Genomic DNA, 26868 nt, shown 5'->3' with positions numbered 1-26868 from the left:
ATTGTCCCCGTTTTTACACTTTCAAACTGAACTAATTTCCCTCTCTAATTTAGACTCGGAGAAAGCTTTCTCTCAAAGAGGAACCGTGACCCATGCGCAAATGCAAATGACCTGTTCCAGACGACCCGGTCCAGACTGTGCATATTTTTAAGCGCTTACATGGATGTTAGGTTAATATATTTTGCTGGAACCACACTAAAAGACATGCACGCGATGTAAAAACCGCATTATTCACGTGAGCAGAGCTGTTTGTGCGCGTGAGCGAGTTTTTCACTCATTCATCAGAACAAGTGATTCGACACACAGCTTAAGCTTAAATGTATATGGCAGATGAGGAGTCGGTAGCGCGTGAGAATACTTGAACCCCAACAAGGGAAAGCGGGTGATACTAAAAGGATTTAAGAAAGGCACTTAAGCAGTTTTTGAAACATATTCGACACCTGATGCAAAGACTGGTCCAGTCCTCCAAAACGAATGACCTATAACTGATGTAGGAGTGTAACACCACTTTAACCAATTATGAAATCAGATGTGCACCACTTCCATGAGATTAATGTAGAAGTTGTATGATTCATGTGGGAAAAAAATCATTATAGCATTTCATGTCTGTCTTGACAATATTACTGGATGTTAAAGAACTGGTATCTGAATCAGCAGGTTATCCTGTTTAATTTGATATACACAACATCCATACATAGCATTTACACAAACTTTTCATCTACATATTAAATTAGAAATATTGTAGCTGACCAGATGGGAAGGATTGTAACACTTTCTTTTCCATTGTACTTCTGTGGACACAATATGTATTTAGAATTTGGATCTTCTATGTGCTTCCCATTTTTATTTGATTGCATTTTTATTCATTTATTTAACTGCTTATATATATTTAGGATGGTGGAGAAGCAAATAGCAGGGAGCAAGAGATGGAACAGGACTAAGACATGACTTGAACCCAGGACCCCACAAGCACAACAGCCCTTTATATGTCAGAGCAGCACACTGCCCTCTGTGCATGATAATCAATGGCAATGTTTTCATTTGGTGTTACAATCCACCACACTCTCTGAGGTTCTCCAGATTACCACACTATCAGAACCCTGTAGAGAGCATTTAGGCAACTTCTAGAAGGTATCTCTTACATCACATTAGTATTTTTGGAATTCTTGCAGGAATCTTGCAAGTTCCTCTCCCTTTAAAGATGCCTATAGGTTCTCCAGGATAGGCTAATGATTTTGGGATCCCTAAATGTTACATATCTTTTAATTTTTACACAGCATCATATTTTATGTTAATTTACACAAGTTACACATGCATAGGCTTTCTAAACTAGTTCACATGAGACAAGTATAGGAATGTTATAAATATTCACATTTATTTTATATATTAAGGGTTTACAAAATACTGAGTTACAGATGTTTAAACAGAACGGTTCTTACCCAACACAGATTCATAAATGAGGCCATATTATGAATACATCTTTTCTGTAGCTGCACAAATTTGCCAAAAAGAAATTCTACGATGCTTAACCAAAAAAACAGAGGTAAATATTAAGTGAATAAATTGGATTGACAGTCATCTAGAGGGAAAGTTCAGCTCGAGATATTCTTCAATTCTGCTCTCTCATCCTTTGTTGAAGCGCGTTCAGGAGAGGGAGAGAGAGGGGGGAGAGAAAGACCCTAAAGGGCGGAGTTATCCACTTCCTTTCTCCCCTTCATTTAATTGGGATCTGTAGTGGCTCTGTGTTGAATGGTCAGTCGCAGAGAGAAGGGGGCAGCCGTTGATTTAGGAGAAGCGTTTTGTCTGAAGCCGTGGCTGTAAATGAGGCTTTGCTGTTTTGTGTTAGTCGGTCAAAGAGTGTCTTCAGACAGCGGAAGACAGATACGCGCGCGCACAGGCTCTCCAGACGGAGGTTGCGCTTCCAGTCTCTTGATACGCGCAACAGATTTCTCCTTAGTGACAGAGGGATATGCGCTTTTGCTTTTAATGTCATTGCTTGTTTTAAGCACTTGCGCTCTGTTATTTTTTCAAGACCTGTTTTTGACGTCGGAACCTTTTGAGAAGACGCTTTTCTTTCGGATTTGGAGATGTTTTTGAGACCATAACAACGCATGTAACGGATTGAGACAGCTCAACAAAGGAAGCGACAATCATTTTGAGAGTTTATTTCAGTGCCTGTCGGAACCCAACATGGATACCAGCAAGGGCACAGTGTTCTGTGCCACTTTACTCAAACTTGCTGTGCTCGTGACATTGGCACGGTACGTCTCGGCTAAAACTCTGAAATACCAAGTTTACGAAGAGCAGAAGGTGGGTACAGTAATCGCCAGACTTCGAGAAGATGTCGCTGATGTTTTGTCCAAACTTCCGAGCACGATTCCGTTACGCTTTAGACCCATGCAGCGCGGCAGCGCGTCTCTTCTCTCCGTGCGCGACCAGGATGGAGAGATCAGCATCAGGACCAAAATTGACCGTGAGAAACTGTGCGACAAAAATCTCAACTGCACTATCGAATTTGACGTCCTCACCCTCCCCACGGAGCACCTACAGCTGTTCCACATCGAAGTGGAAATTTTGGACATTAACGACAATGCGCCACAGTTCGCGCGCCCCGTCATTCTTATAGAGATCTCCGAAACCGCCGCCGTGGGGTCGCGCATTCCCCTTGACAGCGCCACCGATCCAGACGTCGGAGAGAACTCACTGAACACATACTCTCTGACCCCGTCTGACTTCTTTATGATTGATATTCTAACCAGAACCGATGGCGCCAAGTACGCGGAGCTCGTTGTGCTTAAAGAGCTGGATAGAGAGGTACGAGCGAGCTATGAACTCCAGCTTACCGCCTCAGACAGGGGCGTTCCCCCAAAATTCGGAACAACGCTCCTGAAAATCAGCATAGCTGACTCGAACGACAACAATCCGGTGTTTGAGAAGCCATCTTATGTGATCAACTTGCTTGAAAATTCCCCTTTAGGCAGTTTGCTTATTGATCTGAATGCCACTGACCCAGATGAAGGGACCAATGGTAAAATTGTATATTCTTTTAGCAGTCACGTGTCACCTAAAATTCTAGAGACGTTTAAGATTAATTCTGATAATGGTCATTTGACACTAATGAGGAAAGTTGACTTTGAAAGCACAAATTCGTATGACATAGATGTTCAAGCTCAAGACATGGGCCCTAACTCAATGCCAGCACACTGTAAAGTCATAATAAAAGTGGTGGACGTGAATGACAACAAACCTGACATTAGCATAAATTTGATGTCCACTGGGAACGAGGAGATAGCTTATATATCAGAGACAGCTCCTGTAGATACATTTGTGGCTCTGGTGAGGGTAGATGACCTGGACTCTGGGTTGAATGGAGAGGTGGAGTGCCGTCTCCACGGCCAGGGTCATTTCAGGCTGCAAAAGACATATGAGAAGAACTACATGATCCTTACCAACGTCACTCTGGACCGAGAGAAGAGGTCCGAGTACAGCTTGACAGTTATAGCTGAAGACAAAGGATCTCCAAGTCTATCAACCATCAAACACTTCACTGTGCAGGTCCAGGATGAGAATGACAACGCGCCAAAGTTTGAGAAGAGCAGGTATGAGATTTCCCAGGTGGAGAACAACTCACCAGGAGCTTATCTGTCATCTGTGAGGGCCTCAGACCCAGACCTGGGCCCGAATGGTCAAGTGAGCTACTCTATACTTGAAAGTACAGTCCATGGGAGCTCCATCTCCACTTATGTAACTATTGACCCCTCTAATGGAGACATTTATGCGCTACGTACTTTTGATCGTGAAGATGTGAGTCAGATCTCGTTCTTAGTCCAGGCCCGGGATTCTGGAAGTCTTCCGCTGCGTAGTAATGTGACCATTGTGTTGACCGTCTTGGATGAGAACGACAACAGACCGGTCATCATGATGCCTCAGCTGTGGAACCACACAGCTGATGTTCCAGTATCCAAATACGCAGAGATCGGTGACGTTGTAACTGTAGTCCGCGCGATAGACCGTGATGCTGGCACCAACGGTGACCTGTCATGTTCTGTAGTAGGGGGCAACGAGGCAGGTTACTTCGCCATGGATGCTAAAACATGTGAAATTCGGACCAACGTCAGCATGCAGGACGTCCCACAGGATCATGTGGAGCTGACCGTACTCGTGCAGGACCATGGTGCTCAACCCCTCAGCGCCAGAGCCCTACTAAGACTTTCGCTTTATGAAAACATTGAGAACCACATGAATCCCCATCTGACAGGTGGAGGAACCGGTGACGGCCCTCTAGACGTGTCCATGATCATCATCATCTCCCTTGGGGCGATCTGCGCCATTCTGCTCCTCATCATGGTGGCCTTTGCCCTTCGCTGCTCACGCGAAAAGAAGGACACTCGCTCATACAACTGCAGGGTGGCTGAGTCTACTTATCAACAGCACCCTAAAAAACCCTCACGTCAGATTCATAAGGGCGACATCACCCTGGTGCCCACCGTCAACGGGACCCTCCCAATCCGTGCACACCATCGCTCACCAACCTCGTCGCCCGGACCTGAACGGGCCCACATGGGCAGTCGGCAGAGCCAACACAGCCGCCAATCACTGAACAGCTTGGTCACTATTTCCTCCAATCACATCCTTGAGAACTTCGCCCTGGAAATGACACATGCCACGCCCCCTGTTGAGGTAAAAGCAAAACTTGCATATTCAAACAGTGTAATTGATGCTAACCTTCATAAAGAGCTTGTGAATTCTCTGTCCATGTTTATACTCATCTTTTCATTCACCAATGTCAACATAACATTCACGTCATCACGTGTGTTGTTCTCGCACTAACAGTTTTCATTTTTTCATTCGTGTGCGTGCGTGTGTGAATGAGTGTCGTGTTCCATCAGTATTTATTTTTATTTATGTCATCTGTTTTTGCTATAGCAAGTCTCACAGCTCCTTTCAATACTCCATCAGGGTCAGTATCAGCCGCGGCCCAGCTTCAGAGGGAACAAATACTCTCGCAGCTACAGGTAAACTTACAAACAAACAAATACTACGCTCCCAGCTCCAACTCCATATTTGGGCATGATGTGCTCTAAATAGTATAGTAGAGTAGATGGGTAGTGATACTCAACCTGTTGTGTGCTGCTGGTTAGATCGGATTGGATGATAGGTATTCTAAAATGTCTGTGGTAGAATAGGACAGAACTTCCCTGTTGCCGTGGTCACCCACGTTCGCAGATCCTGATTGGACTGCTACTCACATGAGGTCATAGCTTGCTTTCTGTGCTTTTTTTCTTTCCTCTCATCTGCGTTTTGTTCTTGGATCATGTCATTTTACTCCGTGCATATTGTTGAAACCATTGTTCCATACAATGATGCATTTCAATGTCAATTTGGTGATTTAAAAACATACTAGCTTTAGATATTTGCACTTTTTTGTCCTGCACGCCTCTGCTGATGTGAATCAAAATATTTAAGAGACATTTTGGGTGTGAGATAAATGCACGGTGCCAAAGAGACATCACTGAGTAGATCTGTTTATATGATGGTTAAATAAAGTAGATATAGTCTGTGCAAGTTAAATTGATGGGTGGTGCATATGCTTGCCTGCTTTGCACATGCATGTTCATAGACTGTATGCAATGCATAGAGATGCATTTGGGAAACTTGAAGTTTAATGCAATCAAACATATAATGCCACTCTTAATGTGTCATACTCTATGTTTGATTTCTCTGTCAAATCACTTTTAAATGGAGGCTTTTTGTAGTTTGGTGGTTGATGTAACTTGAATGTTGTATATCGTTTTTAATAATTAGCCTATATTTTATACTTGCATACTCTATAGCATCATGATAAACCTGTAACTGTGTTTGTGTTAATGTGTGTGCAGGTACGCCCTCCAGGACATGGATAAGTTCAGTCTAAAAGATAGTGGGCGTGGCGACAGTGATGCGGGCGACAGCGACTGCGAGATGGGCCGTGATTCGCCCATCGACCGGTTGCTAGGCGACAGCTTTGGAGACCTTTTCCACAACGACGGACACCACCGTCTCCACCCAGGTGAGAAAGGAAGCCCGATTGGTCTCTCATGTGGTTTCTCACCTTTTTATCACACTGAATTATGACATTCATCAGCTTGATTATATAGAGCACATTGTGTTTATGATGGCGTTTAACACCCTGTCTAATATTACGTTGTGAACAGGTGCGGGTGTAAATTAAATGACCTGCACTATGCTTTTATATTTTATGCTTTTAAATTATCTGGTTCTTAGTTGAAATCATGTCATTTTTGTAACCACTACCTTTTGCAGTGTCAGTCTGTTTTATCAGTAGCTTAAGACTATGTGCATGTGTGGAGGCGTGGACTGGAGTGTTATTTCCCTGTATTCATTCTCTTCTCTGAGTGATAGCCCTATGCTTTCAAAATTTGAACTGAGGAAAATTCACTGTAATTGCTTTCACAATGCAGTTAAACTTTTATATTTTATGCTTTTAAATTATCTGGTTCTTAGTTGAAATCATGTCATTTTTGTAACCACTACCTTTTGCAGTGTCAGTCTGTTTTATCAGTAGCTTAAGACTATGTGCATGTGTGGAGGCGTGGACTGGAGTGTTATTTCCCTGTATTCATTCTCTTCTCTGAGTGACAGCCCTATGCTTTCAAAATTTGAACTGAGGAAAATTCACTGTAATTGCTTTCAAAATGCAGTTAAACCCCACCCCTTCCACACGCACACACTCTCTTTTCTCTCCCCAGAGGGCCGCTATTTCAGCCCTGCTCTTCCTCTTTCATAGAGAGAAAGAAGCAACCTGTGTGCATCGATTAGAGTTTCACCCTTTCCTCACCAAAGCGGTTTATTGTAATTTTCGCTCAGTTGCTTTTCCTCCATCCCAATTCCAGTTTGTCCTCTCCATTTTTATTCCCTCGCTGCTTTGTCTCTAATATTCAAATTCAGTCATATCTGATTCGTAAAATAGGTGGCGTTGCCAAAGTAATGAATAATAATCCAGCTTAACAAAGGATGTCAGCCTTCACAAGAGAAACTAGAATGGAAGACTGACAAACTCTCAATCTCCTCAGCTTCTCAAGTTCCCTCCCCAACTCACCCACCCACCTCTGAAATCCTTTCTCTAACTTCCTAACCTTACCATCCCTCTTCGTTTTCCCATTCTCTTTCATCCCTTTGTTTTCTTCACTTTCCTTTCTGCCATTTTTCACATGCCCAGAGAAAATGTAATTGCTCAGAAGTTGCTCTTTCATAGCTCAGGAGATTTATGGTTCATTTAAGTACAGTATCAAATTTGTCTCAGAGGTTTCTCTTAAAATGTCTAATAAAAGTAGAAACAATTTAGACAGTGGATGAGAAGTATAGTAGATAATGTGGTCTCGGAAGAAGTAAATGAGAAATGTTGGATTTAATATTGAAATCTCTTTTGATTAACAGAAATTGACAGACATTGAGACATTGTAAATTTCTCTTCAGAAATGCTACACTAAAGGTTCTACATTGGCATCCATGCAGAAACTTTAACATTCACAGAGCCCCTTAAATGCACACAAGGTTCTTCTGATTATGAAAATGATCTTCATATTAAGAAAAAGTTCGGTGAAAAGCCCCTATTAGAACCTTTAATCTCACACATGTGAGATATCTGGAGTGATTTTCTCAGGAAAAAAAAACGAAGACAAAAACATAAGACTTAAGCTAAAGTCTTCATTTTCTTTTCATTCAATCTTTTGTCTGTCCATGAGAAATATTACAAAACAGTTTAAAAATGATAGTTCTGATGTTTACAATTCAAATTTGATTGATTTCACTATTCTTTACTCCTAAAACTCACTGACTCAATGTCTGTCTGTCTTTCTCTCTGCAGTCATGAAATTGTGTACGGAGGAGTGCCGTGTGTTGGGTCACTCTGACCAGTGCTGGATGCCATCTCAGGCGTCTTCGGATTACCGTGCGAACATGTACATCCCTGGAGAAGAGAGCAGGCCTCAGGTCCTCGAGGAGGACCAACAGTCAGTCGACTCAGCTAAGAAGAGCTTTTCTACCTTCGGAAAGGACAACGAGGAGGAATGCGGCGGTTCGCTGCTGTCAGAAATGAACAACGTCTTCCAACGTCTCCTGCCAACTTCTTACGCTGAGGTCAATGAGCTCGAAGGATGTGCTGGCCCTCCCACTTCCTCCATCGGCATGGAGATCAGAAAGGGCTTCCTGCCAGGTAAGGCGTCATCTACAGGCCCCGCCTACCCGCAGGGCGTTGCTGTTTGGGCGGCCAATACTCACTTTCAAAATCCCGGTAGTGCCGTGACGAGCGGACACGGCTCGACCAGTCACGCAGCATCACAGGCACATTTAAAATGGCTGCCGGCGATGGAGGAGATCCCAGAGAACTACGAAGAGGATGACTTAGAGAGTGTGCTAAGCCAGCGGCAGGGAAAACGCAACGACACGAGACACGAAGTTGTCGACGCTAGCGAACTGGTTGCTGAAATTAACAAATTGCTTCAGGATGTACGCCAGAGCTAAACAACAATCTGTTAAAGAACATTTCCCTGTCTCTTTCTTTTTCGTTCGCTCTATTTTCGTAGAGTGAACTAATCATTTAAAGGAGGAGAAAGGGAGAGAGTTCAGCGCTGTAGCCTTGATTGAGTCGCATGTGGAAGCATTTCGGTTAATATTGTTTACTTGGTATGACTTTTTGGTCTTTTCGTACAAAAGTGAACACAATGTGATTGTAAACACCTTTTATGTTTTTTTACTCCGTATTTATATATGTGTATATACTGTATGTGTTTGTACAGAAAGCAATACAAATGTCTATTTTTATACAATATTCACTGCATGTTCCTAAAATTAGACCAAGATTTGTTTGTATATTTGAAAATGTTTAACGTGTGTTTGAGCGTGTGTGAGTGTGCATAAGGATGTTTTAATCAATACAGATTTCACAGTGTATACAAACTATTGTTGGTGGTCCAGTTCTCTGTTATCATTATTGTGAACACTGCAATACCCTTACCAAAATGGTTCTCTTTCCATGGTTTATCCATGACTGTGAAAAATTTCTTGGGACCTTATAAGGATTTTTCTCTTCGTCAGCAGACCTTTCTTTTACAATTTTACAATAATGTTGCATTAAAAACATGCATTTGAAAAAAGCTTTCACACTCTCTGTTTTCATTCATTATTTATTGAGCAAATCTATTGGTCTTAGTTGTAATTATGTTTACCCTTTGGCAAATGCGCATTCATAAGCTTTCATTATGAAAGCATCTTTTACCGTTAGCCTTGGAACTTTTTGAAAATGAAGCAGACAGAATCGATCAACTCCCTACAGAATCTAACCAGTGATTCTTGTAACAAACAGGCATCTGCTTTCATGGACCTCTGCCACTGCTGCTTTCACTAAGAGCTCCCCCTTTTGAGCAGAGTAGATATTGCAGTCACAAAAAAAAAAAAGATTCATGGCTTGTCCATCAGGAGGAATGCTAATCAAATCATTTTTGTCCATACAAATCTGATTAATTATTAAAGAAAACGTTTTATCTAGCAATAACATTCTGATTATATGCTTGATGAATCAAGCCTTGTTTTGTTGTCTTTGCAAACCCAGAAAGGGTGTAATTCTGCCCTGGTTACCCAGCCATAACTCCTAGTAATTAGCTATAACCCTGAGTAATTAGCTCGTAGAAAGATTATGGCTTTACATAAAACACGCCATGCCCCACAAATGTTGTTATCAGTGGTGTTTGATTACTTCATACACACGTATAATATGACACAGGCCACTGAATCTTTCATACAAAGATCAATATATAATATCCTAACATATGCATGTGTGTGGGTCTATGTATGCGTGTTTATAAATGTGTGTTCTTGTGTTTTGTGTGTATGTGTGGTTAACACCTGTCGATGTGTATAATTTAACAGCAGGCAGCTGTTCAGGATTAGTAATCTGGAGTGCAGCCAGTCGATGTGATGCACTGTGGAATCATCTACGCTGGCCTGACCACAGCATAGAGCAGCCATCCACACACACACTCGCTCAACATTGATTTTACTTTATTATTCTTTGCAGCAAGTGGTGAGCAGGCTCAATTCTCACACAATCACCTCTTTCAGTATGCATGTTAGTGTAATTGTATGGTGTACTGTAAACATTGGGCATTCTGAACTTTGAATACAGAAATCTCACGTGGTTGAAGCTGCTTTGACTGTACGACCTTCATCTGGAGTTCTTCTTCCTAATACCTTTGACCATAAACCACGCTTTAAATGTGATGATTGTAAGTGCAGGGCAGTTAACCTCAACATGCTCCCTACAATTAGTAAATTGCTTTGCATAAAAGTGTCGGCAACACTGACGATAACTAATCATTAGGAAAGAATACTGCAGCCAGTGAGCACCACCCTATTCATTTAGGCTAAGATGGGTTCCTGTGTGCAGCGGGGGTGTTAATTCACCTCAGGGTCAGTTTAATTCGCTTCCTCTCTGCTGAGCATCACCTGTGGTGTGAGGTTCCTGTTTTCCTGCTGAGTAGCTCTGTGGTAAAGCTGATGACAGAACATGACTGGACTAGACTGGATTTCAGAAAGATTATGTTACACTGAGGAGGACTGAAGTAGCCTAATGGCTGTTGAAAATTCTACTTTGCCATTACAGGAATAAAATCATATTTAACATGTGACGTTACATCTCTTGTTATTTAAAAAAGTAATGTTAAAGCTTAACATGCATTTCTTATAATATTATGCCCAATACTCAAATTGCATATATTGGGAAATGAAGTGGGCCCAACACTGAGCCATGAAGCACCCCAAGTCCAGTGGTTTGCTTACTGCTATACAAAGGCAATAGCCAGGTCTAGAAATTCTGACAGTAGAGCAAAAGGAGCATAATCTTGATTTATTATTAACGTCCTACTTTTGTGATTTCTTTGAGGTCTCATCACACAGAAGATTTAATTATTTTGTATTCAGTCAATGTGAATGATTTTGTCTCTAGAAAGATGTCCAGACAGCTGCCATATACCACAGCCAATACTTTCACACCATTGCTCAATTAAATCAACAAGTACATTCTGCAGTCACGTTCTTATTAATTAACACTTCAAGTGTGGGGAATACAAATTTATAGGGTGTGAGTGTGTATTTGTGTTTATGTCTGTGGGTGGTGGGTATCTGTGTTCTGTTAACACCCTTTGGTTTCTTGGATTCACACAATAGAGAAGACGTGGGGAAATAATGAAGTGTGTTGCATCTCAGTTGTTCTTCTGAAAAGAACTTTGTGTAATGTTACACAACATTTGTGTAAGAAAGTATTATTTGAAACCTTTATGCAAAATTTTGATATCAATGCAACACTAGACACGGCTGCAGTATCCGTGTTCAGACTGACTGCTAATACTATTACATATTTAAAATTTATTTATTTTTATTTATTTAAACTAAAATTAAAATTAAAACTGAAAAAAAAAATAAACTAAGTGAAATAACATTTTTTTTTTAACCAAGGGTCAGTCTTTCCGATAATGTTCTCTGGCTTCTAAATGAGGCTATATTGATATCAGTGTTTTTTTCAATGTAATAATACATTATACACTTAAGGTGTATATTTTGTAACCCACTCACCTTTGTTCTGCCTATGACCTTGCACAGTTGTTCAAGTCAGACATAAAAGGTAGCGTTTTCAGTCTATGTTGCCTGTGTAATTCCATTCGTTATTTATCATGAGTCATGAACTCTTCAATAGGCGACCATATGTTATTTACAGCTATTTTATTTTTTTAGGCTATTTATAGGTATGCCTATTATTTGGAACTGTTCAAACTATAAAATTGATCAAATTGAAAATATAGAACTAAATTATAGAATTATAGAACACACCTTTTATAAGTTATGTATCGTGTCCCATATACTATGCAGTATTCTTCAAAATATCAAATGAAAAAAAAAACATTTTTAATTAATAACAAACTGTCACCATCCTCTCAGATTTAATAATGTCAAAGATGCTGCATCTCAGTAAATGCCACAAGCATCCATTAGCACACATTAATGTGGCCCTACAACTACCTTACACAGGTAGCATATGCATTATTCATGCACATTACTACAGGCATAATTGTTGCTAGATAAAATTACATTGGTCTATGAGAAACCGTGACCTCTCTGCAAGAATCAGTATTCATAACCTGAGACAATTCCACACACTATTTGCATAATGGAGTGTGTAATGGAATTTTTACGTGCACTATAATTTCATAAACTTCAGAAACGGTAAGTATTTATGCTTTTCTTCCGTTTACAGTCAGATGTCGTTGTACTCATACACTGAGAAAGTGTTCACGATCCAACAAGGATGCAAAGGGTTTGCTTAGACAACAATTCAATTCAGATTAGATTTTTCACTAAATGATGTGATGCATCATAAATTCTGGACACTGGTCAGGATTGATTTCAATTTGATTTGATTATGTTGGTATGATGCATATATATTTTCCAAACAGTGCAGTTCATAAAATTCATAATATATTTGGTGTTAGTCTAGCAGTTATAATTTATAAGTGAGGATTATTAGTGGGGCTTTCTAATGGAATGCCTTGGCAGCAACAACTATGGAATATTTATTCCAGTAGGTCAATATATTTATGTATCAGTGTATTTTACACCCAAATGAAAGGCTAAAAACCCACATATATACATTCTTATCCATACTGTTTTCTACATTGATAATAATAAAAAAAATGTTTCTTGAGCACCAAATCAGCATAATTAGAAAGACTTCTGAAGATCAGCTGCTGAAAGCTCAGTAAACGTTTTACATGTGTAGAACATCTCTCTAGACTCATTCGGTTTAGTCACACACACTTGAGCTTTTAATGAGAATTTCCCTGTCTTTCACTGAAGAGGTATTTGTCATCATATCTGGCTAATGAATTGACTTTATCCTTTTCTTTTCTCTGACGTGTTTGATGAATTCGCTATGGAAATTACCATGGAGGCCTATGGGGGGGCCCTGTGGAGGATAACACACAGTACATATTAGGATATATGTCTCCCTGTGCTGACTGGAACTAGGAAAATGAGTTCTTATATCAAAACACTCCACACATACATGGCCTCCCTAGAGATGGTGTGAGAACAGAGCCAGACAGAGATAGTGAGAGGATGGAAGCAAAAACAGGGACAGTGAGAGGACAGAGGCCCTGTTTACACCTGGTATTAACATCTGTCTTGGTGTCAGCCAAAATAGATTGCTGTTTACACCTGGATTTAACATGTGTCTCGATGCTTCGATTTGTAATTGGATTTTACTGAAAGAAGGCCAGTTGTCCTTTACATTTATATGATATAATAAATTACAGATCTTCTTTATGCACCAAGAGCTTGTAACACTCCAAAGAGAAAGGAAAACTTGAAATCACATCATATGACCCCTTTAATCCCATTCCATGAACCAATGTCTTTGCTTCTGACCTTCGATGATCCAGTTCAACAAACTAATAAGCAATAATTACTCTAGACAAACATTTGTGTGTCTTTTTTTATTGCTGAAGTGTGTTGAAATTTCTTCTTCTGCATTCTACTGTACGGACATAAATTTACTTTCCCTTCAGCCTGAGGCTTATTCATTTCACTTTTCGTGTGAATAGGCTTTTGCATTACTTTCCATAAAAAAAGTAACTAAGTAACGTAATTAGTTACTTTTTTAAAATAATGTTCCTAATTAAATAAATGTAATTTATTATTTTGAATAATAAAAAACGAATGAATAATGTTCCCTTGCATAAGGTATATAGATTATTTTGTGCATAATTAATTTGTCTATCTTGTCTATTATGTAAAGGAATATGCTGGCGGCCAAAATGTTTGCCCTCTCTTAACCAATAATTTTCCAAGACTGGTATACTGAGCCAATCAGAATTTAGCATCTATGGCCCCACCCCTAGCTCCGCCTATGCTAATCAGCATGGTTGTGTGAGAAGAGCCATAGAGTTATTAACAAGCAGTTTATTAACTACCCATCCGAATTCTAGAAAACGAAGGTAAGGACACATTTATGCACGTATACACACAAGTGAGAACACTTGTAATCAATTATTAGTGAATGAGACCCAGCAAGGGTTGAGGCTGGTGTTTGAATATGGATTCATTCACGTCAGCACATTTGGGTCACTCAGGGCAGGTATAAGAAGGCAGTAAAATCTCAAGAAAGTTCAAGTTCGCCGATGATCCGGTTCGTGTAGCACAGGCTACTACTACAATACTAGAAGTATATCCATTCAGTTCTATTTTCAAAATCAGTACTGAGGGGGAAAAAATACAATAAAAGTTGCTTGGATAATTAAAATTTATTGCATATATGTTAGTGTAATATATTCATCAGCCGTTGTTATATTTTCACCAATTTTTAATTACCAATCAGTGGCAGTGTCTGTTACTGATGGGAGGTCATGGCTTGTTTGCTGTCACCAGCAGATGGCGCTCTGTCAATGCCACATGGGAGCTGTGGCTCTGCTCTGGTATGCAAAACTGTTTCTCAGCTCCCTCTGGGTCTTTGAGTAGAAGGGTTTGTGTTTTATGTCTGCTTGTACAGAGCTCAAATAGACTCGTATTTTGCATGTTAGTGTTTTTTCTCTCTCCCTTTTTGTATCAATCTGTTATTAAAGTAGATACCTTTCTCTAATTAATTTTTTACTCAGCAGAGTCTTTCTTTCTTTCTTTCTTTCTTTCTATAAAATGTGTGGTGTAGGCTACTTTAAGTCTCATGCTGACTCAGTCTTGGTTGCCATATGTAAAAAAAAACAAAAAACAAAAACCGTACATGTCTCACAGCATGTTGCAAATGTTAAACAGTGCAATATAGGTTGCATTTATGGGGGGTTCAGGCTAGTGGTCAATAATCATAGGGTCATTACAAAAGTCCAGTGTCCAGTTACACAAATTCTTATTTTCTCTGACACTGGTTTTCATTTGTCAGGTTGAGGAAACAGTTGTCACGTATGTTCTATGTGTTGTCATTTAATATAAATGGCTAATTTAATAATCTATAAAATGTAGTTAATTAATTTGATATGTATTTAAATACATGTTAGGCTATATGCTGCTGAAAAACCATTAAATAGTCTCTAATATATTAGAATGTATACATTTAGAATTGGCATGAAATCAAAACTGACCCTATATTTGCTTAATGCATCTTACTGGTCTTATTCTGAATGATTAATATATGTGTATATGAATGATAGTGTGTGTCTGTGTATAGATAGATAGACATTCTACATTTATCTGAGGCAGCTATATGATTATGAGCTGTTATACATGCAGCTAAATGTGAATAAAACCACCTTTAAGATCATGAATCCATCAGGAATCTCAAATGCTGTAGATTTCCAGTTGTAGGAACCATTGAAGGGTTCTCATTCAGGTATCTGATCCGTGAAGCAGTGCATTATTTGTCTGATGGATGAGTAACCTGACCATGCTGCTGTCAGCTCTGACATTTGTTTGTCTGCGCTATTACAGACGTGTGTGTGATTGATAACTGAGTGTGCGTGCTCTCAAGCAGACCTATGAGTGTTTGATAGCTCTGTAGTGTGTGTTTGTGTGCACATACTTGATCGTGTGTGTTTTCTCAATCTGCAGTCCTTGTTCACCCTGCAGCCTTGTGTCTGCTATCCAGATGGACTCATTACAATGATTCCTCCACAGCTGTAAGGAACTTGCTCTACTTTTGTGTACAAAAAAAGACAATTGAGCATAAACAGAAATGGTAACTTTTTGCTCTTTTTGTGTGTCAGGCCAGGCGTGTGCAGATGACAGGAAGGGGCTGATGGAGAATTACCATATGACCAATCAATACTGAGATGACAGTAGCAGGATGGTGTGTGTTGCTGTCAGGTAAGACACGTTCAATTGTGTGGAGTTGAGTTTAAATTTAGTTCTGAAAGTAACTTGTGGACTTGAGCAGCATAAGCGTTGGAACAGGTTCAGTAGGTCTTCAGAGATGAGAAACTTGGACAATATTCAGCTTTTCTTAAGAACTCAAAATATAATGTGCAGCCAAAAGAAGGACTGGTGAAAAATGTTTGGCCCCTATCCTAGTTGGCGAATGTCACAAATAGAGGAAATAAACTGATAATATCAGAACTTGATAACAGAATAATTATTCATCCATGATGCCCTTTTGGTGTGTTTATAGTGTGTGTGTGTGTGTGTGTGTTTGACTTCTGCAGGTCACTTTCATATCAGATAATGCGTTTATGATATATGACTTCAGATCTGCAGGTTTTTCTTAACATTTTTTATGCTAAGGCAAGCACCACTGCTTACAGGCTTTGGGGTTTGTTGTAGGATGTGTTACTACTTTTTGAAGCGGTCTGTGATTTTTGCAAAAATGTCATAGACTTGCATTGAACAAGGTACATGAAGCCCCTGGGCAGTAAGAAACTAGTAAACTAGAGATATCCTAGCAACTGCATAGCAACACACACAAACAACCACAGAGAATATGTTAGCATAATTTTGCACAGGTAGGCCTATACAACAGCATTGGCATGGTAAAATAATAATAATAATAAAACAATTCTTAAATTGAACAAGAAAGTCTTAATTATGATTTCAAGAGGTCTTTAATTTGGGTACAGACCAGAATTGAGATACAGCTTAATGTGATGATTAAAGTTCAAAAGGTTATGATTTTATTAAATAAACATGAGCGCTGCACCTTTCCCTGCTTTGTGTTCTGCCGTTACCGGGGAAACGGTTCCGAAATCGCCTCCTGCTGGCAGAGATTGAATGTGCATTTTCAATAAGGCTGTTGTGAGTAGGGTATTCCTGCAATACCAGAGGCTGCAGTTTCAGGACCGCATTTCTAGGACCCTATAGTTTTTTTTTTTAATAATTGTAATTTTTTTTTTTTGTATATATGCATTAGCGGTTCATACTATTTTATAGCTCTTGCTATTCAAATTTGTATGTTATTATTTTTAAGGAATTATGTAGTTGTTTAATTGTATACACTTAATTATTGTCCTAACCAACTTTTAACCCTAAACCCACTTAAAGTGCAGTAAAAGCTAAAACAATTGCGGTACAAATTAGTGTGATTATTAGTACTTTAATAAATGTAAAATAATTTGAATACAAATACTAATTTACAACATCCTGCAGCACAATGAACCGTTTTGCACAGCTAAATAGGCTAAATGGAGATAGCTGACACCCCCTCGAACACTCAAGTTCACTCTAGCTCTTACATTAAAAATAAGATGGAAAGATAAAAAATAATAGTTTCCATGGATCTAGTCTTCTTTGCATCTGTTTATTTGATGTTTGAATCAGGTTTCCTCTGTTGGAATATAATTGGCTAGATGGCGCTGTCCCAAAAACTAGGGTCCTAGAAATGCGGTCTTAGAACAGCCTCTGGTATTGCAGGAACATTGGGATGTTTTTGTTCATACCAATGCCAAAATAAACCCATGCTATTACCCTGCAAACACGCAGAGCTGTAAATGTGAACTGGTGGATCGATAAGAAGATAATTCATTCAAAAAATCTAAACCGTAAAATGTGTTTGTATGTTATTTAATTAATATAATAATTTATTGGTAATAATAGTTTAAATATCATAATTAATACTTTTGACTCATCCATTTTCTTAAAATTTGCTTCTACAAAAAGCTAATACTTTACACGTTGTGTTTTACTTGTTCTCTTTTTGTTCACTCACCCTTTCTGTTGTCCTTGCCCTCCCTCATTCGTCTCAGTATAGCAGTTATCTTCTCTCCTTTTTCATCAGGTTCTCCTGGGGAGAGTTCTAGTGATGTCGAGTGTTGTGTGTCTGCATCTGTAGCGTGTGTGTAATGAGAGGGATATCCTCTTGGAGACTCCTGTCTGGCAAGAGCTGGAAACAGATCATCACCTTGTGGACCTGATACCAACAGAGAGAGAGTGAAAGACAAGGAAAGAGAGATGAAAAGGAGGAGAATGGGATTAGGGAAGCTACTGTGAACGTTGTTTTAAATGTTATTTTTTTTTCTTTCTTGGTAGCTGTGGTCACAAAACTTTACCATAAAAATACAGTGACAGTTTCAGACATTATGGGGCTTTACAGGTCATTTTAGTGACCGTAACAGGTTTATGCCGTGGCTTTTTATATTCTTCTCCCATTAACATCACTGACATTTTATACACTCTACTGCCTATAATCTACTAGATTTATTTTTCTCTAGATGGTGATTTTAAGTCTGTTTAGGGGTACATGCTGTTTATAGCATCAGAACAGGAAGTTATAATTGACACCACAAGCTATAGCCAAAGCAACCCAGTGCACAAGCTGGAAAATATAGCAATTTCATAAACGAGGAGAGCTGGCCCAATCCCACTGATAACCTGCTGCTATACTTCTATTTCCTAGCACAACTGCAGTAAGCCACATGGTCAGCAAATATACATTAAAATAGCTAATGAGGATACAATCTTGATAACTAATTGCCTCAGAAATTGTTCAGTAAATATTCAGAGTAGGCCATTCTTTCATAACCAGGCAGTGTAAGGGAGTTAATACATTTTCTATTTTAGTTACGTCGTTTTTCAATAAAAGAAAGTTTGTCTAGATTTAAATGAAAATTTACAATTTCTTTAATGCATTTTATTAATCCTATTGTGAGTGTTTCATCCCTGCATTTGTTTCATCTTTAAAACATATTTTTTGAACTCATAATTTTTAATTAAAATGTCAGAGCTCAATCTTTCAGTGAAATGACAGATGACTTCTGTTAAAGTATTCCAACCAGTCCCCCTTTCCACTATTTCAAATTCAGATTCAGAAAGTCCCTGCTCTCATTTATTTATTTTCTAATAATCCATTTCACTTGGATGTACATTGCAATGCAGAAGAAAATATACTAGTTTCATTGTGACTTTCATTCACAAAGCACTGCCTCAACTGAAAATCTTACCTTAGCAACTATTGCCAGTCGCCAAATTGTCTGACATGCTAATCACACGTTTAAATGGAGTACATGTGTGTTTGCATAGATTTACACATAAAAAAATTCCAAAAAGAAGCAAAAAAAAAAAAAAAAATTGAGAGAGAGTGCACCCTGAGATGAAACACAATAAGTATTTGTCTGCCTATTACTTAATGACCATCCCAAATAAATGTAATTATAACAATAAAGACAGCTGCTACATTTACTCCAAGGTAAATGTATGTATACTTTTAATTTAATTGTTGTTTTTAATTAGGCTATTTTTTTCTAGCTTCTGAGTTGACGTGATAAGCAGTTGAGTCTGTTTTGTTTAGTGGCCACACAATAATTCACTTTTTGTTTTTTGTTTTTTATGGGTAATATTTATTTTTATTACTATTTTTACCAGTTAATATGCTCATTTTACAGACAAAAAAAAAAATCAGTCCTGTGGGATGTTCTTTCAGACCTAGCAACAGTAACCAAGGGGCTTGAGGCTATTGTTTTGTAGAACACCTTAAAATGTGAGAGGAAAGTTTTAAGTTGATCTGCGAGTTGAAAACACAAGGTCAAGTAAGGATTTAGATGTGATCAGACATGTCATGTTGAGCTGTGCATTCCTGTCTTTTTCCTCCATGAGTCGTGGTCATTAGTTGGATCCTGGAGCTTATTGTCCAGGTATACACAAGGAATGACAGTAGACTGTGAGAGAGACAGATAATAACCATCTTTTTGACGTCTGTGAGTGTACTTATCATAGACAACATAGCAGGTTTGAAATGTGTGTGTGTGTGTGTGTGTGTGTTCATGCCACTGTCATAGGCTGTATGATTAGTCCATCAGGGTCTGTGTCTAGGTGACAACTGGCAATCATTTGGACTCACTTCATCAATCTCCATCATTCTGTCTCCATTTTTCAATCTCTCTCTCTCTCTCTCTCTATGCCTGCAGCTCTGCTCACAGCGCTTCAGCAGTGAGTGAAGATTCCGCATTCAGCTATTATTATATTAATGGTTTACTGGCATGAAAGCTCAAGTGACATTGTTGCCAATCCCACAAAACAATAATTATGTTTAGCAGAGTCTAAATAATGAATCACAGAAATGCTAAAATGTTTTAACTACAAGATTTTACAGTAAAGAGAAATTAAATGTTTATTTATTATTTAACATAATAATCAGCATCATAATTACAATCATAACCATACTCTATTGTATTTTATTATAAACAGTAATATTAGTGATAATATTGATGTTAATATTAATTAATAACAAAAAAAATATTATTATTATTATTGTAATTTTTAAAGTCCACATTAAATTGTGTCTACCATTTTGAATGATGGCAGAAAACAAAATTGAAATGTTTTGGATAACTAATATAATGTAATGTAATATAATATAATGTGCTTGTATGTGCGTTTTTTTCCCTCCAGTTCTGTTATTATTTAAATGTCATTAAAGGGTTAGTTAACCCCTAAATGAATTCATCATTTACTCACCCTGGTATTGTTCTAATGCCATTTACCCTTCTTTCTTTTTGGACCACAAAAGGATATATATATATATTTTTTTTTTATTTGCAAAAGTTTAAAGGGGTCATATGATGCGATTTCTGTTTTTCCTTTTCTTTAGTGTGTTATGTAGCTATTTGTGCATGTATAAGATCTGCAGAGTTACAAAGCTCAAAGTCTCCCACAAAAGGATTTATTCTATCTAAAAGAGAAGACTGATCCAGACCTAAAACGCCTCATTCAAACACGCCCCCACATGTCTACGTCACAATGTGGAAATATTTGCGTAATGCCGCCCAAATGTTCATGCAAAGAAAGAAGGCGTGGTTTCAGGAACCGCAGTAGTGTTGATGCAGCCATGTCAGGGAGACGCTGTGTGTTTCTGTGCGAAAGCAAAAGCACTTTGTTTGGCCTTCTGAAAGTAGATGCAATGAGGAATCATTGGTTAAGATTTATTTACAACAGAACAGCACAACCCAGATGCTCGATTTTGAAAATGGGTCAATTCCGACTTTGCTATAATAATCTGGCGCTTATTCTGAATCAGCTACTGTAAGTATGTTTTCTTAATAGTTTAATAGTTTAGTATTTGCTATTAACTGTTCAAATGCGGAGTTTTGTGGTGTGTAGAGTATCGCGTCGTGTGTGTGTGCGTGAGACAGAGACAGGGTCACATCACAGTGGAGTCAGCTTTCTTAATCGCAGCTTGTGTACTACAAATACATATGATCATCATCACTGTGTCGGTCACGCTGACACAGTGTCCTGATGGTAAAACTAAGGACATTATGTATGGTCTTTACATTTATGTTGAAAGCTGAAGCTCGCGATTATGGAAAGGAGCGTTACATTTCTGACGCGTGCTTGTGGTGTTCGGCCAATCACAATGCACTGGGTCAGCTGGCCAATCAGAGCAGACTGTGATTGTCGGAAGGAGGGGCTTTGTAGAAAACGACACATTTGAGAGCGGTGGGGCATAGAGGAACTACAATACTTAGGCTTATTTTTTCACTACATTATTAGCAACATTTCTCATTTTCATTTAGTTTAACTTGAAGTACTAAATAACTAAAACTAAATAAGCTAAATGTAATAGACCTTTTTAAAAAACAAATAAAAATACACAAAAATGCACAATAAAATTAACTAGAATTAAAATGAAAAACAGAGACTAGTATAAAAATAAAATCTAATCCAATATATTAACAAAAACTGTAATGTGATTCTAAAATAACAGTGATGCGTTGAATACCACACTTACCTACAAAATTTGTGAAAGTGTGCAGTATATCATATGCACACAATGCATGCGCTCACAATAATGTACAGTATTTGAAAAATAATGTGTTTTTTGAACATTAAAGCATGTCAACATATTCTGTTACACCAAATACACAAAATAATGATCTTTAAAATAGCATCATATGACCCCTTTAATTAAATGGTCCCATGCAACATACTGAAGGACTATGTGTTCATAAGACATTTATTTTAAAATCTCGATGCTGAAATAATGACTGGATTTTCATTTTTAGGTGAACTATCCCTTCAAGCTTAAATGTAAAAGGGTGTTAAACAAGGTACATGTTAGTCCCCAAACCCCCTACATCCCTTTGGAATAACATGCAAATATGAATTCTTCACAACAAGACCAGCATATAAGTGTGGACAGGAAATCGGTATGGGAATGAGACACTATGACAGAGGGGAAGTGGGATCGAAACAAATTGCAGGTCAGACTACTGCATCATGGCTCCGACATTATCACCATCTAAACCATCTAAACCTTTCCTTTCTCTTCAGTGTCTGACTTCTTATTCCTTTCTCTCCTCATCTTTCCCGCTTTCTCCCGTCATCTCTCTCTCCTATGTCCTATTATCAGTATATGCTAACTGTCTGAGTCGTTCACAGAGACTGATTCCAGTTAATAACCATATTGGTGACATTCTGTTTTATCCTTCTCTTCCGTTGTCGTTTAATACAGAGCCATCGACTGGGCCCTGACTGAATTTAATCTGTCTCCTGTGCTCAGGCCTGAATTTATCACAGCCATTCAGGTTGGCTATAACCTGTCCCACGTGTGCCTCCTGAGCCACTGTAATAAAAGCAGACAGGTCTTAATAACAGTCCTCTCTCTGCCGTTCACACTCAGCAATACTTCTTCTAAATATACTATAAACAGATAGAGGGAGAAGGGTTCTACCACACAGCTTAAGGAAAAATGGTGACTTGTTTCAAAAGAGCACACAAATGCAACTTCCTGTTTTAGTTTAATTTGCTTTATTGGAGGAATAAATAATAGTGCACTCAAACTGGCAAAGCATAGCGTATCTGTTTAAAAAGAAAATAATGTAAAACATAGAACATAAAAGAAAATAATATATAGAATATATAGAAATATATAGAAAGTAATTGGGGAAAAAGTTAACAGTAAATAATATAAACAAGGTTAAGGAGAGTGTTTTGTATGTCGATATAAGGTGAAATAATCGTTAATGTATTGTTGAAAAGTCAAAGCTTTAAACCCCGTTCACACCAAGAATGATAACTATAAAGATAACTGTAAGCATATTAGCGTCCACACCAGCAGACGGTATCGTCTGTTTTCTAAGCGCACACTCGTCTGCCGCTTTAAATTCTCGAACTCGTGATAGCAGGATGGATTCTGATTGGCTGTCAAAGTTTGTATCGTTCATCAGCTGGAAAAAATCATTCTGAAAGTGATTCCAACGATATCGTTTCTCTGTGCCTTAGGCTGTAGTGTGGACTCTGCTATTCTTTAATATTGAGAAAGATTTTTAGAACTATATCTTTATCGTTATCTTTATAGTTATCGTCCTTGATGTGAATGGGGCTTTAAGGACTTTGTTCAGAATGGTATACAACCACACTACTCTTACCAGTAAATATAACTATATGTTTGTAATATTGTGAACGGTATGTACATTTTCTGAATGCGTGGTATAGGCTTGTTGTTGTACTGTAATATAATATAATATAATATAATGTGCATTCAAACTGTAAAATAAATAAATATATATATATATATATGCAGTATATCATATGCACACAATGCATGCGCTCAACTTGACCTTGTATGATTCATTTGTAATTTTTGTTCTTTTTAAAAAAAAAAATTTATCTTTATTTATTTTATATTTTATCATTTTTCCCAGATCAGCCACCATTTTTTTCATTGGAGTAATGCCGTTGAGCACTTGCTTCAGACAGCAAGGTACCTGTGAAATGCTGCTGGTCTCTTTTTTCCTCTTACATGCTTGTTTTAATGGGTTCACTTGCTGTGGTGATTTTTAACATGTAAAGTGTTTAAACAGTAAGATGTTAGCTGGGCTGGATATCTGCAATCTCCCAGTGATTTCATGAGAGGTGTGAAATGTTTGGCTCTCTATTTTTCTTCCTTGTTCTCTTCCTTTACTTTTTTTTTTTTTTTTTGCACCCAAAATACTGTATCTCCCTGATTATGTTTTAAAGCTGTTTGTCTTTTAGTTCGTAGGAGTTCTGATCTGTATTCATCGGACACCATTTGTTCTCTCTCCAGTCGATGTCTAATATAAATGTGGGTGGTCTGCACACCTGAGACATAAAACCCTCATTAGCAAATCCACATTTGAGTTTCCGACTTCATGTCCTCTGTATGTTCGGTCCGTAGAGATGACGCCTGCTCGTGTAGTCCCTCAGCACCTGTGGAGACATGCTAGTTTGTGTGCGCCATTACAATGATTCAATCCGTCCCCACAAGGATAATTTAGACGGGGTGTCAATTTAATTAGGACATCTGCTGTCTCCCCGCTGAACCCGACGCCTAAGAGTTTAGCTTCATTTTGTGTCATGAGATTCAATTCAATAAACCCATTTGGTTTATTGTCTCTCTGTAGTGTGGGCTGTTGTGCCCTACTAGTTGTCCTCCAGACAGAGGGCTCACAGAGCTATTTAGGGCTGAAAGAGCTTATTTAAGACACTTCCCTCCCTATAATAGGATCAAAATGGAATTAAAGACAATCGGGTGCTATTTAGATAGACTACCCACTGAAAGCCGAAGAGATAGCTCCCTGAGAGAGAGACAAAGATCGAGGACTATTTTGTTGATTAGAGTGTGAGAAGAGCTATGGTTATCTCTTGGTTTGTGTGTGTGTTACGTGGAGATCATTTCTAGCCATGTTTGAAGCTCGGGTGCTAATTAACCCGAAGTGATAATGGACGACCTCTGATCGATGTGCACCGCTAATGGAGATAATGTGTCTCTGATTGGCCAAAATAAATTTTAATGGATACACCGGCCTATTCAGTGATTTTGTCATTAAAATGTCACACGTGATTCCTACCAGAGCTTGTAGGAATGATCTGAAAACTTTGTTTGTGCTGTGAGGGCATTATAAATTTTGTAAATTTAGCCTATTAATAATATGTGATCCTGGACCACAAAACCAGTCATAAGCAGCACGGGTATATTTGTAGCAATAGCCAACAATGCATTGTATGGGTCCAAATTATAGATTTTTCTTTTATGCCAAAAATTATTAGGATCTTAATTAAAGATCATGTTCCATGAAGATATTTTGCAAATTTCCTACCGTAAATATATCAAAACTTAATAGTAACTTGTAGTAATATGCATTGCTAATGACTTAATTTTGACAACTTTAAAGATAATTTTCTCAATATTTAGATTTTTTTGCACCCTCAGATTTCAGATTTTCAAATAATTGTATATTGGCCAAATATTATATACATCAATGCTAAGCTTATTTATTCAGCTTTCGGATGATGGTTAAATCTCGATTAAAAAAAAAAATTACCCTTATGACTGGTTTTGTGGTCCAGGGTCACATATGATATTCATTCTGCTGGAAAGACAAGCGCTGGTCCCCAACATATGTTGTGTTTTGGATGCTGGTGTCCCTATATAGCTTATCTAGAGTGTCCTGGGTCAACCAACTTCATCAAAAAGACCATGCTGGATGATCAACTGTAACACCACCAACCACAGTAGACCTTCCTGAAGGTTTGTGCTGGTTTAAGCTGATCTTTTCAACTGGGCAGTCATGTAACCTGTTTTGTTAATTGGGTGCTAGTCATAGGGCCTGCCCCAATACCCACTTTTGTGATCAAGTGCTTGTATGCGACAGGGCGTTTAGAAATTTGCTTTCAAGTGCAAGGTATTAAAAATCAAACGTGTAACTAAAGCTCTGTAAAAAATGTCCTTTGTGTGTCTCTTTGGGTATTCAAAATCTCTACACTTAGTCTTATAGTAGATTAAAATGTAACAATTGCTGTACTTCTCAAAATTAGGTGACTAGTTTAGACATTTCAGTTTCATTTCAGCTTAATCTGTAAAAAGTCTTGTCTAAAATGTGTAGTTAGGTTACTTAGTTAACATCTTAGTCATAACATAACATCTTAGAATAAGTTTGAAATCAAATTCTATTTCTATAGCCAATTTCTAAAAACAACCCGAGTCAATAATCTTCCAGTTTTACAGAAGAAAATCATATGTGCTTAATGACCTTTCAGGCAACGTTTCAGCTGCCGTTCATCAGAGGTCATGAAGCTCATGAATACAACATGCCGCGGGATGGCATACGTCTCGTCTAATTGTACATTTCTTATTCGGTGCTTTAGTTTATTAACCACAATAGTCATAATTGTGGCTTCAGGCAGCAGTGTGATGATGGACAGCACTGGGCAGATGGACCTGGGGAGTCTGGATGAGGGAAAGCACTGCTCACAGTACGCTAATAATCAGTATGTGTTTATGTTGCTGGCTCACAACCAACGTGGCTACTTAGGATGTCAAAAAGAGAAAAAATATTAAATTGAACAAACAGTCAAATAATGACATGGCCATTTAGATTTAGACTGGAAGCTCATTTGCAAGTAAAATAAGGGCAGAAACTAATGAATGTAGCTTTGGTTTTGTTTTTTGAGAAATGCCAGGAGCTTGTCATTTCTTTTTGTACTGAAATGATTTTCCAAGTGTGGATTGGTATCAGAGATTGCTTCTTCCAAAAACCGCCTGAAACAAAAACCCAACTGTAAAAGCTTGTAAACGGGTGCATGCTGTTTTGGGCAGCTCTGTAGTGCTCACCTTTGCTGAAGTTCTACAACATGAAGTGATATCCCTCGAGTCATGTGCAGTCTTGTTTGTCTGTAGTAAATATCTGTGACAGTTATAGGTCTCGTCCCGATCTACATTTGACGTAATGCTGCATAAACTGCTAGGTACCAGTCCACACTAATGCAGTGAGGATCCATCTAGAGTCTTGTATGCTTCACATACAGTGAAGAGATCCACTTCAAATGAGTCCTGTATGACTTTTTTTAAGCCAGTCACACCAACATTTAGAGTTTGTCTTGACAATC

At 38.3% G+C, this 26868-nt stretch overlaps 1 protein-coding gene across 2 annotated transcripts; it reads left to right on the top strand.

Moving 5' to 3' along the window:
• Positions 1-1658: 1658 nt before the first annotated feature.
• LOC107751534 (protocadherin-18-like) lies at positions 1659-8826 on the top strand. 2 transcript variants are annotated; one of them, XM_016567277.1, is made up of 4 exons: positions 1659-4680; positions 4960-5015; positions 5880-6049; positions 7868-8826. In XM_016567277.1, exons 1-4 carry the CDS (start codon positions 2191-2193, stop codon positions 8521-8523), a joined length of 3372 nt encoding a protein of 1123 aa, XP_016422763.1. In that variant the 5' UTR covers positions 1659-2190; the 3' UTR covers positions 8524-8826. The 2 variants fall into 2 exon arrangements, with proteins under 2 accessions (XP_016422763.1, XP_016422762.1); XM_016567276.1 differs by having other exon boundaries at positions 4927-5015.
• Positions 8827-26868: the final 18042 nt, after the last annotated feature.

The sequence above is a fragment of the Sinocyclocheilus rhinocerous genome, unplaced genomic scaffold (assembly GCF_001515625.1).
Source record: "Sinocyclocheilus rhinocerous isolate Xijiao unplaced genomic scaffold, SAMN03320098_v1.1 scaffold1192, whole genome shotgun sequence".
In the NCBI taxonomy this organism is placed as follows: Eukaryota; Metazoa; Chordata; class Actinopteri; order Cypriniformes; family Cyprinidae; genus Sinocyclocheilus; species Sinocyclocheilus rhinocerous.
This window is presented reverse-complemented; position numbering and strand designations above follow the sequence as displayed.

Excerpts from the sequence above, each read along its gene's own strand:
- LOC107751534 (XM_016567276.1), top strand. The coding sequence starts at position 2,191 with ATGGATACCAGCAAGGGCACAGTGTTCTGTGCCACTTTACTCAAACTT. Across the intron at positions 4,681-4,926 it reads ATGCCACGCCCCCTGTTGAG|CAAGTCTCACAGCTCCTTTC; the intron begins GTAAAAGCAAAA and ends TTTTTGCTATAG. Across the intron at positions 5,016-5,879 it reads AAATACTCTCGCAGCTACAG|GTACGCCCTCCAGGACATGG; the intron begins GTAAACTTACAA and ends ATGTGTGTGCAG.